The sequence below is a fragment of the Berghia stephanieae genome, chromosome 8 (genome assembly GCF_034508935.2).
Source record: "Berghia stephanieae isolate SIO BIC M18660-M18661 chromosome 8, UCSD_Bste_1.3, whole genome shotgun sequence".
Classification (NCBI taxonomy): Eukaryota; Metazoa; Mollusca; class Gastropoda; order Nudibranchia; family Aeolidiidae; genus Berghia; species Berghia stephanieae.
The window spans coordinates 13,165,819-13,186,358 of NC_088367.1; the positions used below are offsets into that span (position 1 = coordinate 13,165,819).

At 37.3% G+C, this 20,540-nt stretch overlaps 1 protein-coding gene across 3 annotated transcripts; it reads left to right on the forward strand.

Annotated features, from left to right (window-relative positions):
* The first annotated feature begins 1,676 nt into the window (after window positions 1-1,676).
* On the forward strand, window positions 1,677-19,593 carry LOC144978191 (lipid droplet-associated hydrolase-like). 3 transcript variants are annotated; one of them, XM_078923935.1, is made up of 4 exons: window positions 1,677-1,765; window positions 10,472-10,648; window positions 12,308-12,448; window positions 13,118-19,593. In XM_078923935.1, the coding sequence occupies exons 2-4, from the start codon at window positions 10,486-10,488 to the stop codon at window positions 13,843-13,845; spliced, it is 1,032 nt and encodes a 343-aa protein (XP_078780061.1). In that variant the 5' UTR covers window positions 1,677-1,765; window positions 10,472-10,485; the 3' UTR covers window positions 13,846-19,593. The 3 variants fall into 3 exon arrangements, with proteins under 3 accessions (XP_078780061.1, XP_078780060.1, XP_078780059.1); XM_078923934.1 differs by having other exon boundaries at window positions 1,724-1,999; window positions 13,118-14,430; XM_078923933.1 differs by lacking the exon at window positions 1,677-1,765 and adding an exon at window positions 2,818-3,025.
* Window positions 19,594-20,540: the final 947 nt, after the last annotated feature.

Genomic DNA, 20,540 nt, shown 5'->3' on the forward strand with positions numbered 1-20,540 from the left:
TTCGTTATTGTTTTTACTTTATTTTATTATTTATTTTTCAAATATTTGTTTGCTTGTTTTGTTTGTGTGGACATGTTGGGATATTATGGTCAGGTTTGAATAAAGGTGAGCCTTGCTGGTAAAGAGTTAACTTGGGCCGGGCTCCAGTTTACTATAACCCAACATCACATCTTCACTTATAATGCAGTCGACTCCGCTTAATTGCACACCCTCGGGAGTTCGGGTTTGTGTCTCTATAAAGCGGAGACGCTAAAAATAGCATATAAGTACCGGCTTTTATGTGCCATTAATGTAGGACCTTCCCCTCTGAGCTTTCTGCCGACCTGGTAACGTTATGCTCAAGATATGGCCTTATTAGAAGTCAAGATTTTTTTTGTCTTTGGTTTTGGTTCTTTTCTAAAATTTGATTGTTCTTGAAGTTGATTTTTTTCTTTCTCTCTTTTTTTTTTTTTACTTTTCACTTTCATGTTTTATCGACAACAAAATGTGACATTATTGTTTGTAATAATAGTAATCGTGAAGCGTTGATTGTTTTCTATTCTGTGCAAGCTGTTTATAAACCCTTGTCTCCAATCTCGCCAATGTTGGTAGATCATCTGTCGTTATAAACGAAATAAACAATAAGAGAAAATAAGATCTGAAAGAAAACCGCTCTGAAGGATTACTTCGGCGTGCTCATAATGGGATTCAGTAGTCTGATGTCACGCCACCCGGCAACGGCGGCCTTCTTGGTTCTAAACAAAGAAAATCATTACTTTTTATTCTTCATGCTGGCTAGAACTTTTCATTCCCTTTTCATATGCCTTGTGATCAGAATGTGTAAAAGTCAAAACATGATCAAATTTATGGTTTTTTTTTTCCTCTGGAAACGCCTATGTGCTCGCCGGAGAAATATTTCATACGGGCGTCCGCCATTGTTCCGATAGTTTAGACCCAGTGTTACTAAGTTACCATGCGTCATTAGGAAGGAAGTGACGTTATGACTGTTGAAGAGTATTGTGAAACTTGTTAAATTAAGAAAGGGTGGTTTTATTGAACTAAAAGAGCCAGTTGTTTAATTCTGCCATGACATTGACAAATGATGATGGTAATAATAATAAACAATATCTGAAACCTCTAAGCGCTTCACATAATCATAACCATAAACACTGTTTTCTATGCGCATAATGCGATACACGTCCAGAGACATACTCACTCGCACTCACTTTCTGGAACAAGACACATCAGAGAAAATACTTTGTGAAAAAAAAATGGTTTATGTGTTTTGTTGAAAGGATGAATATTAAGTACAAAAGCTAAATTTTTGTATTCTAGACCAGTTCAACTTAAAATTCATCTATCGGCATGATAGAACCTGTCAACTTTGACGAAACAACAAAATACCATCTGCTTCAATTAAAAATCGAGATATTCATCATCTTCGATATACAATGGAATCTTAATAAATCCAACACTGCCGGAACAGAAAGGTTAATTTTTAACGTTAAAAGCAATGTTTACTTTATCCAATATCAATGAAACACAGTTATATAAAAATAAATAAGAGAAAACTTGGACTCAACAAGAGGTTTTGACTTTAAGCAGAAGTTGATATTAAAAGTGTTGACTTTATGCTGATACCACGATACGTTTACTATCCTTATTAATAATATCTGTAAAACCGAGTAGAAGGACGTTGAACCTATCTTCAAACTTAACAACGTGCACGCATTTGATGACATTCATTCATACCCGAATACCGAACACCGGTCAGTTTTAAACCAAGGTAGCTTATTTATTGTAAAAGATTATTTTTTTCATTTTCAAGGACACAGGGGGAAGGGAATCTTAGCTTTCCTCAAAGGAATATCCCGTGGTCACGATCTTTCCATTCATCAACTTACATTTTGGTGACATCGAATTTTTCTGAATATAACACATCGCAGCTATATTATACTGATTTCACCAATACAATTTTGCAGGGTGTAATATATTACTTCGAAGTAGACGCTTCAACGCAGTGAGTAAATTGTCATTGTTTTTTTTCTTCTGTTTTAGACAAAAAAGGACACTATTTATTAGAGTTTTTATATAGAGCAATATCCACTCGAATTCTCAAAGCGCTTTACAATGGGTCCCCGGTCCCAGGCCAACAGCAACACTTAACATATAGGACGAGACATGACGCCTGTTAGGCGATATTACATTTTTTTCGGACAGAACAACGCTGTTAACGACAAATGTCTTTAGTGTTTTATTCATCGGGTTTTGTTGATAAAAGGGAAACCCGAAACGTCCACAGTATCTGTCTTCGTTTAATAAAGTGAAGCTTACATTTCAATACTTATCGTTATTTTTTTCACCTCATTATAAGCTTAGACAATCTTATTCAACAAACAACTTTTACGATACCCAAAAGATAACGGTTATTCTAACGTTGTCCTTTGTTTACCAAATGACGATCAAGTTAAGGCATTGCAATGCGTTAAATCAACTCGGAACCAACTTATAAAGTATTAAAGACTTGATGATCTCATCATTTAACAAAAGGAGAATTTGTCAGATTGTTTTAGTTTAATGATTTATACCTATCTAGTTTTTCTAGATTATTTTAATGATTGGAGATTGGAAAGTAGCATGGTGACAAAATGATAAATCTCTCTTAGTCATAGAAATACGTTGACACTTAATATGAGTTTTTTCGTGTTATTAACCAACAAAAATGGTTTTTGCATTTGCTCATTTCTTGAAAGATGGGACGGGAATGGTTTAGTCATGAAATCGGGCCGGGAAACGTTTCATTGAAGAAGATCTTTGTTGTTGTGAGTCAAAGAAAGTACTTGGCAACAAATACTAAATACTTTCGATTCTTTGCTCTTTGATCTCGAGGTCTATCTGTTTTGTCTGCTGGGATATGTTAATAAATTTAACCCCCCTACAAAAGTTTAGCTTCAGACCACAATTATTTTTGAATGATATTTTATGAACAAATTTAGAGCTCTGGTAGGACTTACACTCAATGTTAAATCCATAAAGAACCCAAAAGGTATGTTGTGGCGACCAGTTATGTCGGTGCTTCGCACGAACATTTGTCTTACATTTTAAGCACTACGACGCACTTCTATTGTATTCAATGTTTACTTCCGTTTTCTTAGTCTTGTACGGTTCGTCCTCTGATCCATACAATCAATCCAAGTTCTATCCACTATTAAACGTTAGCAATAATCTATACACGGATTTTGTTATTACTTTATTGTATCATTACTGACTATTTCTACATTGGTGACCCCGACGCGAATACGTAAAATGGCTCAACCAGATCTCTCACAACAAGTCGCGAATTTGACAGGCCAACTACAGGCTCTTGCTGCTTCCACCAACTTCCGTGAACAACAAATCAACTCTGTCTCCATCAAGCTCCCGGAATTCTGGACTAAATCACCGGAGGTTTGGTTCGCAAGAGTGGAGGCACAGTTCAACACCAAGAAAATTACTCAGGATCAGACAAGGTACGACTATGTTGTCAGTTCTCTTGACATAAATACTGCAGAAGAAATTCAGTCACTGCTAGTAAACCCACCACATCTTGATTAATATGGCAGCTTAAAAAAAGCCTTGATCAAGACCTTCGGCAAATCCCAGACCCAGAAAGACACAGAACTCCTTAATCTTAATGGTCTTGGTGACAAACGCCCAACTGCTCTACTGCGCAAGATAAATGCACTGAATGATGACCCTGTCACTCTGAAACGTGCATTATTTCTCATGAACCTTCCCCAGACATTCGAGGCATTTTAACCGGGCACAATCTTACAGACACAGAAGAATTGGCTGAGGCAGCTGACAGGATCTGGGAGACACGCATGTCCGGTGTGCAACATATTTCCTCATCACCATTCCTGACTTACCCTCAGCAGGATGTAACAACCACATGACCACAGTCAGAGGAGACTGTTGCTGCAATTAAGACAGTCCGCCAACGTGGACAGCCTCTTCAACATAGCATGCCCAACTCTATTTGCTATTATCATCAACGATTTGGACCAGACGCCCGTCGCTGCCAAGATGGTTGTAAATTTTCCAGTTTACTCAAACTCAAAGGAAACAAACAAAACTTGCCTTCTTCGGGAAACGCTTCGGCTGGCCGATGAACGTGGAATCGGTCAGCAATCCAAATTCAAACACGTTTTCCATTTATGATAGACGTCTGGGACAATCTTTCTTGATCGATACTGGTGCTGATGTTTCTGTATACCCCGCCTCAACTCAAGACCGCAGAACATTAACACCTTCTATTACACTCTCTGCTGCAAACGGAACATCAATCAAAACCTGGGGTAAACGCACCATCACTTTAGAAATAAAATCTAATCAAGTCCTCAATCACGAATTTTACCTGGCAGATGTGACACGTCCCATCCTGGGTGCGGATTTCTTTGTTTCTAACGCCTTGATAATTGATCTAAAAGGAAAACAACTCTTGTCTATGGACAACATTTCTGTTCCACTTAAATATACTAATTCACCCATAAGCCTTGCCGGCCTCTCAGTGCACCCAAGTACTGCATACTCTGACCTCCTTCAACAGTTTCCAGACCTTGTCATTCCCCAGTTTAACTCATCTCGCAACAAACACGGCGTGGAGCATCACATAATCACCAATGGGCCACCCGTCCATGCTCGAGCGCGCCGTCTCAATCCAGAAAAACTGACTGCAGCAAAGGCTGAATTCTTCAAGATGGAGCAGATGGGAATCATCCGTCGCTCTAAATCAGCATGGGCATCCCCTCTACATGTAGTTTCCAAATCGGATGGCCAACTGAGGCCTTGCGGTGACTACAGACACCTCAATGTTGTGACCAAAGATGATCGGTATCCTCTACCTCATATTCACGACTTCAATAGCCGCCTTTCTGGATGCAACACCTTTTCCAAGATCGACCTGATTAGGGGCTATCATCAAATTCCCATGGCAGAGTCGTCAATTCCAAAAGCAGCAATCATTACGCCATTTGGGTTGTGGGAATTCGTGCGGATGCCATTTGGCTTGAAGAACGCTGCCCAAGCATTTCAAAGACTCATGGATGGCATTTTGAGAGACATACCTTTCGCTTTCGTCTATGTTGACGACATTTTGGTTGCCAGTCATTCACATAAAGAACATATTGAACACTTACGGGAACATTTTCAACTCCTCTCTACAAACGGACTTGTGATCAACAAGGCGAAATGCGTTTTCGGTGTTAGCGAGTTGGATTTTCTTGGCCACCGTGTGACTGCTGAAGGGATTCTTCCACTACAGGACAGGGTGGCCTCTCTACGTGACAATGCCCCTCCCACTGACCGTGCCGGCCTTCAGCGATTCCTTGGCTTGCTAAACTATTACCACAGATTTATCCCACACGTGGCAGACTTCCTTGCCCCACTACGTTCTCAGGCAAGTGGCAAAGGACAATCCATCGTGTGGTCTGATGACTGCAATACGGCGTTTGAAAAGGCCAAGGAGGCTTTGAAACACGCTGTTCTCCTTCACCATCCCCTACCAAATGCCCCAACAAGTCTTACAGTTGACGCTTCCAACTCAGCTGTCGGTGCACAACTTGAACAAAAGCAAGGTCATAACTGGGTCCCGCTTGCCTTCTTTTCTAGGAAGCTCTCAGCCACACAAAAAAAATACAGTGCGTTTGACCGCGAACTGCTCGCCGCTTACAGCGCTGTCAAACACTTCAGGCATTTCCTGGAAGGTAGGGCATTTACATTATTCACAGACCACAAACCACTTGTCTCCGCTCTCATCAGTCAAACTGACCGCTCGCCTCGACAAACAAGACACTTGTCTTACATCGCTGAATTCCCCACTGATATTCAGCATATCACAGGTCAATTTAACGTGGTAGCTGATGCCTTCTCGCGTTTTAATATTATGATGCCCACAGACTCAGCCATTTGTTCCATTACTGATTTCACTAAACTTGCATATGACCAGGTTCACTCACAGGAAATGGAATCTTATCGCAAATCTACCACAGGTCTTACACTTGAGAACATTCCATTTGGTTCATCCACAGTCTTGTGTGACACTTCAACAGGCGCAACACGCCCCATTCTCCCAACGTCATGGACTCGACAAATCTTTGACCAGATTCACGGTCTCTCCCACGCCGGCGCACGGCCCACACAACGCGCCATCAGTCAACGTTTCGTTTGGCATGGGATGAAAAGAGACATACGTAAATGGTGTAAAGAGTGTCATCATTGTCAATCTTCCAAAGTGCATAGGCACACCGAGCACCACTTGTCGACCGGCCACTACCAACGAATCGATTTAGTAGCCTCCATGTTGATCTCGTTGGACCACTACCCATCAGCCAAGGTATGACTTACTTGTTTACAGTCATCGATCGCTTCACGAGGTGGCCAGAGGCAATTCCTCTTCCAGATGCTCATGCTTCTACCTGTGCTCAAGCTTTGATACACCATTGGATTTCCCGATTTGGTGTTCCTGAAAACATTACTTCCGACCGTGGCACACAATTCACATCGGCACTTTGGACAGAGTGCAACAGGTGTTTGGGCATCAACGTCAACCGAACAACCGCATATCACCCTCAAGCAAATGGGATGATTGAACGATTCCATCGCCAACTGAAGGCAGCACTGAAAGCCCGGACCACAGGCACAAACTGGTATTCGGAGATACCCATTGTGTTGCTGGGGATTCGTACATCCTGGCGAGAGGACTCTGGCTGTTCCCCCGCTGATTTAGTCTATGGTTCAACCCTTCGTCTTCCAGGAGAGTTTTTGTCGTCGACTGGTCCTGAAACATCTACACCAAAGTCAGAATTTGTTCAGCGGCTACAAAACACAATATGTTCCATGAAACCACCACCCCCCAAGTTTCACGGCCAACAGTCCACATATGTGCCATCCAACCTGGCATCTACTGGTTACGTTTATGTGAGAATTGACTCGCACAGACATCCGCTCCAGCGTCCAAACCACGGCCCTTATCGGATTATTGACAAAAGGGACAAATATTTTATTTTGGACATGAAAGGTCGCTCTGAAAAGATTTCCATCGATCGACTAAAAACCGCACACCTCTCACACTCAGACACTAACATCAGCCACACAACAGCCAACCCAAAACCATTGACATTACCTCATTCAGATGACACGCAACTGAAACGCGTGAATTCGACCCCTGTCACGGGACGCCTGGCGACAACAACTCGATCAGGTCGAGAATCTCGGCTACCACCAAGATTCCGCTGAACAACTGTTGCGCCCTGCTGGGGGAGGGGTAGTGTGGCGACTAGTTATGTCGGTGCTTCGCACGAACATTTGTCTTACATTTTAAGCACTACGACGCACTTCTATTGTATTCAATGTTTACTTCCGTTTTCTTAGTCTTGTACGGTTCGTCCTCTGATCCATACAATCAATCCAAGTTCTATCCACTATTAAACGTTAGCAATAATCTATACACGGATTTTGTTATTACTTTATTGTATCATTACTGACTATTTCTACAATGTCACATTAACACATTCTCATTATCAACAGACAATTTGTTGTACCCCGGCATTTTGACTCACACTTTCGTATGTCATGATACGTACCTATATGTAGAGTTAGATATGACCCTCTTTAACTTTGACCCTCGTCACTCTATCCAATTGTTCATTCTACGTCTGCTTCAATCGATTTTAATTGCGATAATTTTTCATTCACTGGCTAGCCATAGGCACTGGGAGTCAGTCGTTTTAAAAACTCTTACTGACTCTAGACTCTAGATTTAGATAGCGATAGCGAAGTGCCACTTTGTGGGTGCCTCATTAACTACATAAAATAGCCAACAATTACTGTCGATCTATGTTTATATAAAGCATCAAAAGTTAAATCCTACCTTTAAATTTAAATATGCATATCCTCTTTCTAAAAAAAAAAAGAACAAAAAAGACAAAACAAAACAACAATAAAGAAAAACAAAAACAAAACAAAAACATCCAGTTTACATTTTTAAAAAAAACTTGCAATCATGAGATTCACGAGAATGCAATGGCCAATATATATTCATTTGTATTTTTAATGGTTAAATAAAAACTTTAACAATATAGCTTTTATTTATGGTATTGTCAACTTTAATTTTAGACACCATATCACACGATGCTTCCTGTGTCGTCATGGTTCGAATTATCGGGTCTATGATTGAAGCAGTACAGTTACCACCTACATTGATAAGATAATGATTGAATGGAGATAAAACATACCTGTCCATTCCATCCAGATTGGGAAGAAGTGTTTCAATTTCAATCACCACACAACTCTTGCTTTCAAGTTGATCATTTATAGGATGACCGAAGTCATGAAAATTGCGAGTAGGTAATGACGACTGATTTGGGTTTGACAAGCTCCAATTAAATAAACTTGGAGTAATTTACCTTGATTGCCAGAACACGGTATTCTGGCTGTAGAACTCCATCATAACTGGGATGGGTCCAGATGGCTGATAATGTATCACGGAATTACTAAGTTAAAAACTATTAAGATATAAAAATATATAGGTTACCTTTTAACCTGTTTGAGGTGTGGTAAGTAGAAATATGAAAGATAATAAAAGAGATTCAGATTGTGAGATTCTCAGGCTTTATACGGTCCAGGTATGCCCGGGGTGAGGCAGAATGGAAGTAGGGATGACCATCATTGCTATGGTCACCGTAGTTGTTTATTTGTTTTATGTCTAGAGATCCCTACAGACTTCATTAGCTTCAAGCGTTGAACATTCAATTTGCGTTGCTTTTCCTTGGAGTGCTACAGTAAGAATAGCCACGCTTGTGAATTAAAGTGATTATTTAAAGAAAACAAAGAAAAACCCCCCCAAAAAACTAGAGCTTTTATATAGCGCAATATCCACTAAATGTGCTCAAAGCGCTTTATAAAGGGTCCCTGACCAACAGCAACACGTAACATGTAGAACGAGACATGAAGCCTGATAGGTGATATTACAATTTTTCCGACAGAGACAATGCTGTTTACAGCCAGGTAGTAATTTTATACCCGAGTATGATGAGAGAATGTTAGTAAAGAGTCTTTTCCACGGACTCAACTATGCATCGAGCGAGTCTCGAACCCGGGACCTTCTAATCCAAAAGCGAGTGTCATACCACAAGACCACATAGCCGCACATTATTTGGAGTCTTCAGATGGCAAGTGCCCATGTTGGCGTACACTAATACTTTATCAATGATTTGTATTGATTAGCATTGCTTAGACAGTTTGACACTTGGATGAGGGTCACAATAGATAGGGTAAATCAAGGGAGTCAGTGAGATGTTGTTTTAAACTTAATCTTGAGCTTTAATAATTGCGCAATATCCACTTAATGTGCTCAAAGCACTTTACAAGGGGTCCCTGACCAACAGCAACATGTAGAACGAGACATGACGTCTCTTAGGCGATATTAACATTTTTTCTGACAGAGATAACTTTGTTAATGGCCAGGTACTCATTTTACACCTGAGTACAGTGAGAGAATGTGAGTAAAGAGCCTTTTCCAAGGACTCAACTATGCGCTGAGCAAGGCTCAAACTCAGGTCATTCCGATCCAAAAGCAAGTGTCATACCACTAGACCAGAAAGCTGTTGATTAAGACAGTTGATAATTTAAATTAGGTGCTTGCTTAGTTGTTTTATGCAGGTTCAATTTTAAAATAAAGAAAAAGAGCTTTTGTTTAGCGCAGTATCCACTTAAGGTGTACAGTCATGTAATTCTTATATCTACAACTACTTTAAGCTATTTTATAGTGTAAACTATTAGTTTAAGTTTTTTGTTTTATTTTAATTTGACATCGCATGCCACATGGTTTTGTCTTTTTATATTATTTATTTATTTATTTATTTTATAAATATATACTATTATTTGTGTAAATTTAAACTGTTGTTGTAACCAAATCATTTATTTGTATCTAAATCTATAATTTTAACACACACACACACATATCTGTACACCAATTTTCTTTTTTGGGATGAGTAAAATTATTATTATTATTATTATTATTATTATTATTATTATTATTATTATTATTATTATTATTATTATTATTATTATTATTATTATTATTATTATTATGCTCAAAATGCTTTACAAAGGGTCCCTGGCCAACAGCAACATGTAACATGTAGGACGAGACAAGGCGCCTGTTTGGCGATATTACAATTTTTTTTCAACACAGACATTTCTGTAAATGGTTGGGTACTCATTTAACATCTGAGTATGGTGAGAGAATGTGAGTAAAGAGTCTTTTCCAAGGACTCAACTATATACCGCTCAGAGCAGGACTCGAACCAAGGACCTTCTGATCCTAAGTCAGGTGTCATGCCACAAGACCACATAGCTGCACAAAAGAAGACTTATTACTTTATATGATCAAAATGTTGTATAAAAGATTGATGATTGTAGATTTAATATGATATACAATCTATTCCTACAGCTATATTTCTCAGAATGGCACCCGTCTTGAATGGAACAAACCACAGAAAACAAAAGTACCCAGATACTGTTGACTCATTTGTCGATGTTGGAGGTGTGTCAACACACCTTGTACAAATTGGCCAGTTGGCAGAGCCAAATGGGAAGAAAAATCGCTTTTTGATTCTTGTTATTCCAGGTGATTGTCATTCTTGGTTGATATTGACATAAGTATGAATGGTCGTCTTATAAAGGAAGGCTAATAAAGTAAAAAGTGGCGTCTAAGTAACTGTATGAAAAACTTTCTCAAAATGCAGGATCCCTTATTTCTGTCTATAATCCAATTTTCACTCAGCACACAATATCAGTATTTCATGTTTTCCCTTTTGATTTTAAATATGGATGATTTTATAGGAGAAGTCCAATACAGTTTTTTTTTTTAAATAGCGTCCAAGAACTGTATGAAAAACTTTCTCAAAATGCAGGATCCCTTATTTCTGTCTATAATCCAATTTCATCAGCACCAATTCATATTATTTTTCCTTTTGATTTTAATATGATGATTTATAGAGAAGTCCAATACAGTTTTTTTTTAAATAGCGTCCAAGAACTGTATGAAAAACTTTCTCAAAATGCAGGATCCCTCATTTCTGTCTAAGCCAATTTTCATTCAGCACACAGTGTCAGTATTTCATGATGTCCCTTTTGATTTTAAATATGGATGGCTTTATAAAGGATATTATAGTAAATGATGGTGTCCGTGTAACTGTAGGAAAAATATAATTTTTGTAGTGCAGAATATCCCCACTTATCCTTTAAAATTATCAAATAATAATATGATGCTATTGAGGTTTCTGACATTACATTTATGTAACAGTAACATCAATAGTAATCCAACTATTTTCTTCATCTTCTTACGTGATGTTCAAAGAGAGTGTTTTGAACAATGTTTAGAGTATGTTGAATAAATGAATAAAATCATACTTTATTAATGCATTGATAATGTCAATAATAGTAATAATTGATTTGTAAAATGTTTTTCTGAGGTCCAGATAGCTCAGCGGTAGACCATTCAATACACATGTAAAGGGACAAATGGCGACTGGGGAGCTGGGTCTGTTAGATATGGTGAAAAGTACTTTGCAATAGAATGAAATAAAAAACAGTAAATATGAACATACACACACACACATACATATAGTATACGCTTGGCTAAGTATCTCACAACATTGCCATCCAGAAGTATAATGGACCAACACACAAAACTATGTGTAACCTTAAACGTTTATAGTCTGGTTAATACAGTTTAGTGAGAATTACTCACAGACATGGATGGCAAAAATCAATAACAAAGGCCTGAGTGACGTCATCCTCGTTCTATCTATCTATATATATATATATATAATATATATATATATATATATATATATATATAGTAAGAGAGAGAGAGAGAGAGAGAGAGATAGATAGAGAGAGAGAGAGAGAGAGAGAGAGAGAGAGAGAGAGAGAGGAGCATCTTCACAGATTTATCATGCTCAGTGCGCTTCACATTGTTTTATTTATTCCCCCAGCAGGCCACGTGGAACTGTATTTCCATTTAATACAGTACCACCCACCTGTTAGGCATCCTTTTTGTACAAACACTTATACAATATCTGTCACTGCCTACAGCCAGGTATTCATTCTCACCTGAATCGGATAAACTCTGACTGTGTGGGTTGTATGGCTTTTAAAGACTACATTATGTATCTGACATGCATTTCAGCATTATATACTTTAGTGAAGTATACAAATATAATCTCATCTTGTTTTCTTCCTTCCAATCTCCACCCCCCCCCCCCCCCTGATTATTTTTCAGGAAACCCTGGTGTACCCACATTCTATGAAGATTTCATGAGAGAGTTGTATGACCAGTCAGGGAGGCAGATTCCTGTTTGGGCTCTTGGCCACGCTGGCCACACCAGACCCCCGGATAAATCGTTGTCTTTCAGCGATGTCTGTAAGAGATAATGATGATTTTTTAGTTGTTGTAGTGTTGAAAGTCATGGTGGTGATGATGAAGGTGATAATAATGATTATAATAAGAATATTTATGATGATGATAATGATGATGGGGGCAGCGTGGCTCAGCAGTGCAGTCTTTGCTTCGTACCCAAAAGGGACAGAGTTCGAGTGTTTTTCAGCGATGTCTGTAAGAGATAATGATGATTTTTTTAGTTGTAGTAGTAGTGAAAGTCATGGTGGTTGTGATAGTGGTGATGATGAAGGTGATAATAAGAATAATAAGGATGATGATGATGGTATGGGGGCTGTGTGGCTCAGCGGTGCGGTCTTTGCTTCGTCCACGAAAAGTTCGATCACCCCACCACTGTGCTGTGTGGCCTTGAGCAAGACACTTCGCCTTAGCTCAATTTGCATCTGCACTGCGGCTAACGCCTGGGTTATTCCCTTGGAATAGACCCTAGAGACAAATGTCCCCTATGGGATGAATAAAGGGAATTATAGTATTTGATAATGATAATATAATGATATTAATGATGATGATGATGATGATTATAATGATGGTGATTATGATAATGATAATGAAGATGATAATCATAATCCATAAAGATAACGATGACAATGATAAAGATGATAATAATAGTCTTGATTTTTCTTCTTTGTTCAGTTTCAGCAAATGAAAAGACTTACGGTTTAGAGGCTCAGATAGACCACAAAGTTACTTTCATCAGAGAATACATTCCCCCTGATGTCAAAATCATATTGATAGGCCACTCCATCGGCTGCTACTTCATCCTGAACGTTCTCGACAAATTACCAGCCCATCACATACAACGTTGTTTCCTTTTATTCCCAACCATAGAGCGTATGGCCATATCACCAAATGGACTTAATTTAACCCCAGTCTTTCGTTATTTGAGGTGGCTCATTGTCTTATTAGCTTTTTTCTGCATTCTTATTCCCGTACCTCTCCGCCAAATGATCATTCGATTCATTTACCGCAAAGTGGCTTACCCATCTTGTATGGTATCATCCATCGTGACGACCGTCACTCCCTGGACTGTCAACTTTTCTACCTTTTTGGCCAAAATTGAGATGAATAAAGTGACCACCCTTCAAAAAGACTTAGTTAGTAGACATTTGGATAAGTTGAGTCTTTACTATGGAGCCAGTGATTTGTGGTGTCCTGTGGAATATTATAACGAGATGGTAGAGGAATTTCCAACAATCGATGCACGGCTTTGTGAGCTAAATATGAAACACTCGTTTGTCATGGTGGAACGAGAGGGGCTGAAAATGGCTGAAATTTTATGGCAGTGGCTGCATTTGCAACATCTTCCAAAGTCATTCATTGATGAAGTCAGGGGGAAAGAGATGAATGGACTGAAGCATTGATCGGTTTGAATATTCCTTTATTCAAATTTGAAACTTGCTTATTTTACTATATTATAAAAAAAATCATTCCACAAATGTGAAATATTTGTTAAGTGGCTTCTAACATCTTTAGCAAACTGCAGAGAAAATTAAAACTGATAATGATGATGATGATGGTGTTGGTGGAAAATGGTGGTTGTGATGATATAATGACAATTAGGAGGGGGTGGGGGTTACAATATTGATATTATGATGATGGATATAAGGATTATGGTGGTAGTCCATGTCATGATAAGGATGATTATGAGGGTTGAGATGGTAGTGGAGTTGTTTTTTCATTATTGGATTACTAGTAGAAAACTCTTTTGTTGATGAGCATTATGCATCCCTTGTTGTATTGCCAACAGATTTGGATAAGTTCATTTGAATGCATTATTATGTACAAGCAAAACTGCTGCATCTTTGATGTTAAACTAATCACTGACACTCCTGCTCTTTCTTTCTCATTTCTCCATCCACAATCTCTCTACTGCAGGCATTCACTTCAATAAAACAAACTGAACGATAACAAAAACACCATGGCCTAGAAAAATGACACAATAAAAACTTACAAACTAAAATTTGACCGATTGAAAAATCTACATATCCGGCTTCCTAGTTTCCGGTTTAAAATGGCATAGCAAATCTTGGGGATTGAAAAAAAATTGATTAAAAAATCAAATTGTATTCCATATGGTCATTTTAGAATCGATTTTAAATCACAAAAATCTCTTTGTCTTGCATCAGACAGATAGAAATGTTAATGGACTGGCTGATTTCCATAGCAGAAAGTAGTCTGGTTTTACCTGTATATGACACACACACACACACAAGATTCCCCAACTCCCCCCCCCCTCCCCCACACACACAGATTTAATGTTTTATTCATGTAGATACATGATCCAGCACCTCATTCATGTACTATGTAACTTTGAGTCAAACGCAGAAAACTGGATGTAGAATCAAAATGATAGAATTGTAAAATTTGAGTTAGTAACTCGCTGGCCAAGAATCAGCATTCATTTTCCTCAATCCAAGCATATCATTCTAATACAAAATGTCATGATTTTGTCAATTTTCAATGCATGCTCCACCATTACATCATACCAGAAAGAGGAGACGAGTCACATTTAGGACTTATTTTTCAAAATTATTGTATTTTAATGTCAACTTTGCAGTTTTCAATATTATTGTTGACGTTTTATTATTGTTAAAAGGCCAAGTGTGACCTCCCATGGTGGGCAGGGAGGCACTTACTGTGTCTTCTATCCCCTTATAGCTCTTTTCAACATGCTTTCTATCTTTGTCTTGGAATGAGATTACTTGGTTTTGTCCTGGCCGGATACCCTGGCTGAGAGGAAAACAATCAAATGCATAGTTTTAGTTTTGGGAGATGATATTTTTTGTCTTGTAAATCATACTCTGTTATGCACTGTTATTTTTTTATTTTTTTTATTTTTAACATATGATTTCTAAACATTTGAGTGTATTCCTCTTAGTTGGATCTTGTACTGGTGTCTGGTTGAGACTTTTAGATATCTCAAACTCAAACTAAGTACTTTGGTAGTGTGCTATTGGAATATACATCTGTTCTTTATTTGAACGAATTCCCCTTTGTCTTACTTTTTCTTGGGCTCTTTGATTGTAATTCTAGAACATTTTACTATCCCATTTTATTCCTTTTTTACTGGCGCTGATATGACCTAAATGGGTTGCAAAAGCCGTAAAACCCTTAAAAACAAACAAAAGGTTAAGTACTTTTTTATGAATTTTATGAATTTATGAAATTATGAATTAAACTGTCAATATAACTATATCGAGAGAGGGAAAAAACCCAACTGTCCTGACGCCTCTTGCCTTATGTATAAATAAGTGTCTAGCAAAATGTACATTGAAATAAAAATGTAGAATAATTTTGAAAATCTTAGGCAGGCTGATTTTTGTGATAATTTTCTTTCAGCTTTGACTGGCCCTGTTTAATACTCAAAATTTCAGATTCTTTGTTTTATGTGTTTGAAACTGCTATAAATCTGGGGGCAGCGTGGCTCAGCAGTACAGTCTTTGCCTCATATCCGAAAGGTACTGAGTTCGATCACCTGCTGCTGCTCTAGGTGGCCTTGAGTAAGTCACCTTGCCCTAGCTCAATTTGCGGTGCTGCACTGCGGCTGATGCCTGGGTTATTCCAATCTTCCCTTGGATGAGACCCTAGAGACAAAATTCCCCTATGGGATGAATAAAGGCTATTTTATTTTACTTATTTAAAATTTTTTTAAATGTGATATGTTGTCTTAAGCTCATCTAAACATTTATTATTAATTTTATAAACCTTTGACTATCCCATTATCATCATTTTTAGAATTACCTCTAAAGGCAAACAAAACAGATGAACGATTTCATGTTCTTTAGCCCATGTACTATGCAGGCCATTTTTTCTTTGGTTTTTACAGAATTATAACATTCTACTGAATTGAAAAAGATTTGGGTTCGGCTGGAAAAAAAAAAAAAATTAATGGAAAAGAAATCGGAAATTCAATTTCATCTCTTTGAAATATCAACCAAGACATATGATGAGCCAACACAAGGGAAGATCTACAGTACATTTGAAAAATTGGGCAAAATGTGAAATGTGTGGAATTTTTTGATTAATTTGTTGGTAGTTACTGTTTGACACTTCCCACAAACCTAGTCACAAAAAAATATGTTTATATTCATGACCTTTTGTTTCTTTTTTTTTTCTTTTTTAAGTTTCAGAGCAACTGTAAAAAGAGAGTTATGTGTCCATGTTTTTTATTTTTGGTTCATTTGATATTTCTAAAAGATTTTAAATTATTCATAATGGTTCTACAATTTTTATTTTTATCTGAAAATAGAATTTAATCATTTCTTTTTTTTTTAGTTGTCACTGTTAGAGGCAAAGATTTTATCAGAATTTAACAAAATAAGAAATAACGGTTGAATCTGTATTATATAGACATTTAAGGAACCGAACAGATTTTCTTTGATGTAGCAAATTATGACAACTGTAGGATTTTACACAGATTTTTTTCTATTTAACAAAGACTTTAATATTAATAATTTAAAATCGTGACCGTAGTATATAAGGAAAGAAGCACTATATATACATTTAAAAAACTTTTATATAGGGCAATATCTACTAAACATGCTCAACACGCTTTACAAAGGGTCCCTGACCAACAGCAATGCGTAACAAGTAGAATGAGACATGACGCCTGTTAGGCGATATTACAATTTTTTTTCGAACAAAGACAACGCTGTTAACGGCCAGGTACTCATTTTACACCTGAGTACGGTGAGGGAATGGGAGTAAAGAGCGAGGCTCGAGCCCAGGACCTTCCAATCCGAAAGCGAGTGTCATACCACAAGACCACATAGACGCACAATATGTCCTTCCATTGTTTCAAGAATCCTGTATTTTAATTTAAGCGGAATACTCTCCACTTTTGAATTCATTTTTAAACTGTGAACTTGCATTCATAAAGATTATGTCAAATTCTTAACTTAAAATATATTTGTATTCATTATTTGAAATTCGACTTTCATTTGTCTGAAATAAATCAAAATAGTCAATTGGAATAGAAGCTTCAATTCAATTCAGTTGACAACGCCATTCTCTCATTCGTCTTTAGTGGTTCATTTATCATGTTTTGTTGACAATCTGTCTTTCGTTAATTTAAAAATTTAATTCTCCCATAGCGGGCAGGGAGGTACATACTGTGTCTTCTATCCCCTTATATCTTATCCAACAAGCTTTCTGTCTTTGTCTTGGAATGAGATTACTTGGTTTTTTTCCGGGCCCTCGTCGGAGTTCTGGCTGAGAGGGAAACAGTCAAATGCATAGTTATTGTTTTGGGAGATGATATTTTTTTCTTGTAAATCATCTCTCTGTTATGTATTATTATATTGGTTATTTTTAATGTATAATGTAAGCATTTGAGTGTATTCCTCTTTGTTGGATTTTGTGCTTGTGTCCGGATGAGACATAGGTGATCTCAAACTAAGTACATTGGTGGTATGCTCTTGGAATCTACATCTGATCCCTATTTGTTCCCATTCCCCTTTGTCTTACTTTCTCTTGGGTGCTTTAATTGTAATTCTAGAACTTTTTACTATCCCATTTTCTTCCTTTTTACTGGCGCTGATATAACCTAAATGTGTTGCAAGCGCCGTAAAACCCTTAAAAACAAACAAACAACAATAATTTAATTGAATACTCCATTCCATTTGACTATTTGAATTTTTAATTTTTTTTATAGCTTTGCTGCTTGTAAGTGCAGATATACAATCTGTTCATTTTCTTATTTACACTTGCTGAAATGATCTAAAACTGTCAAAAGTGCTGTAAGACTCATAAAAATAACAAACATACATATTTTCCATGGACGCTAATATGACTAAATTTTTACAAGTGCTGTTATTATTCTTTTATTCATTAACCATCAAAATAGTAATGTCATTACTATATACAAAGCTCAACGGGTTATTTTCAATTGATTATTTCATTTTAGAAAGATAAAATTTAGACTTTATTAATTATTATATCTGGGTGGGGTTCCTGACCTCCCACAGTGGGCAGGGAGGTACAGTGTCTTCTATCCCCCAAAATCTGTTTTCCAACTTGCTTTCTGTTTTTGTCTTGGAATGACATTACTTGGTTTTTGTTTGTTTGTTGCTTTAGGTCTCTTCCAACACAATTGAGGTTATATGAGAGACCGCTGAAACAAAAAAACAAGCAATCTAACAAAAATAGTACAAATGTAAATCAAAATCATAACCTAAAGATATCATAAGCTAAATTATAAATAACCAAGAACAAACAGGCAGAGGATTTACAGGAAAAAAAATATCCCCTGTCAAAAATACAATCACAAACCAAAGAAGCAGGATAGGCTAGTAAAGAGAAGAAGAAACGACATCACTATCGGATCGTACACCCATGCGAACATCATAGGTATATGATTCAAGGGTGATGCTCCCATCCAACCACCCGCTTACTTGGTTTTGTCCTGCCCTGGTTGAGCTTGGCTTCCCGTAGAGGCCTGGAAGGTCATTCAAGCGAATCAAACTGTACGTTTACAAATATCAAAACTGTTGCGTGTGGTTTCACTGGGTAGGGTTCCTGACCTCCCATAGTAGGCAGGGAGGCACTAACTGTGTCTTATATTCCCTATATATGTTTTCCAACATCCTCTCTGTCTTTATCTTGGAATAAGATTACCTGGTTTAACCTGGCCCTGGCCAGATACCCTATCTGAGACGAAAACAGTTTAATGTATAGTTAGAGTTTTGAGAGATGATATTTTTTTTCCTCGTGAAGCATCTCGCTGTTATGCATTGTATTATTTTACATATATATGATTTGTAAACATTTGACTGCATTCCCCTTAGTAGGGACCTGTGCTTGTTTTAGGATGAGACATTAAGGTGATCTCAAACTAAGTACACTGAAAGTGTGCTCTTGGAATCTACAACTCTTTTCTATTTGAACCAATTCCCCTTTGTCTTACTTTGTCTTGGGTACTTTAATTGTAATTCTTTTTACTTAATTTCTTATTACTATCCCATTTTCTTTCTTGCAACCATAAAGTGGAGTGACTCCACATCTTTGTCGTTTACAACAATCTTTCAATTTTATGATAAATTGTTCTCAATGTTGATGTTGATATATCTGTGATTCAAATTTATTTCAACAATAAAGATTTATTTTCATTACATTCTTGTTTGTTTTTTAAATGTTTTTACGGCGCTTGCAACATATTTAGGTCATACCAACGCCAGTAAAAGGACGAAAATGGGATAGTGAAAATTTCTAGAATTACAATTAAAGCATCCAAAAATAAGGGAGACAAAGGGGAATTCCAAGAGTGTACTTAGTTTGAGATCACTAAATGTCTCATCCAGACACAAGCACAGGTCCCCGCCAAGAGGAACACACTCAATTGTTTACAAATCATACATGTGTAAAAGGAAAAAAATACAATGCAAAACATGATTTACAAGGAAAAAAAATCATCTCCCAAAACTAACTATACATTTGACTGTTTCCCTCCCAGCCAGGGCCAGGTCAAAACCAAATAATCCCTTCCAAGACAAAGAGAGAAAGCAAGTTGGAAAACGGATATAGCGGGATAGAAGACACAGCATGTACCTCCCTGCCCACTATGGGAGGTCAAGAACCCTATCCAGTTGTTTGTTTGTATTAATAGACTCAGGATTGATACTCTAACTTTGAGCTATTGAAACTGCGTTGGTCAAAGAATACAATGTCTAAAAATCCCAAGGTAAATATTTTTATTGAGCAATCTTCACTTTGTCAGCATTTTCCATTTCAATGCTGACAGTAAAATTGATTACTAAATTATATGAACCTTGTTAGATACAAGGTCCATTACAAATTTTTAAAAGTAAAAAAAAAAAAAGAAGCTTACGGTAACTTCGTTGGAATAGAAATTTCTTATAAAAAAATAACATGTCCTTCCCCATGGCATCACAAGATGCCATTGCCTGAGCATTTCATGAAGGAAATATAGATAATCCATCAAACAGGATGTCTGATGTCAACAGGAATCGCCCATGCTGTCCAAGTGAGCAAATTGGGGGTTAATAATCTTGCCCAATGAAAAAAAAAATGAAAGTGCTTGAAGCGGGGCTTGAACCCG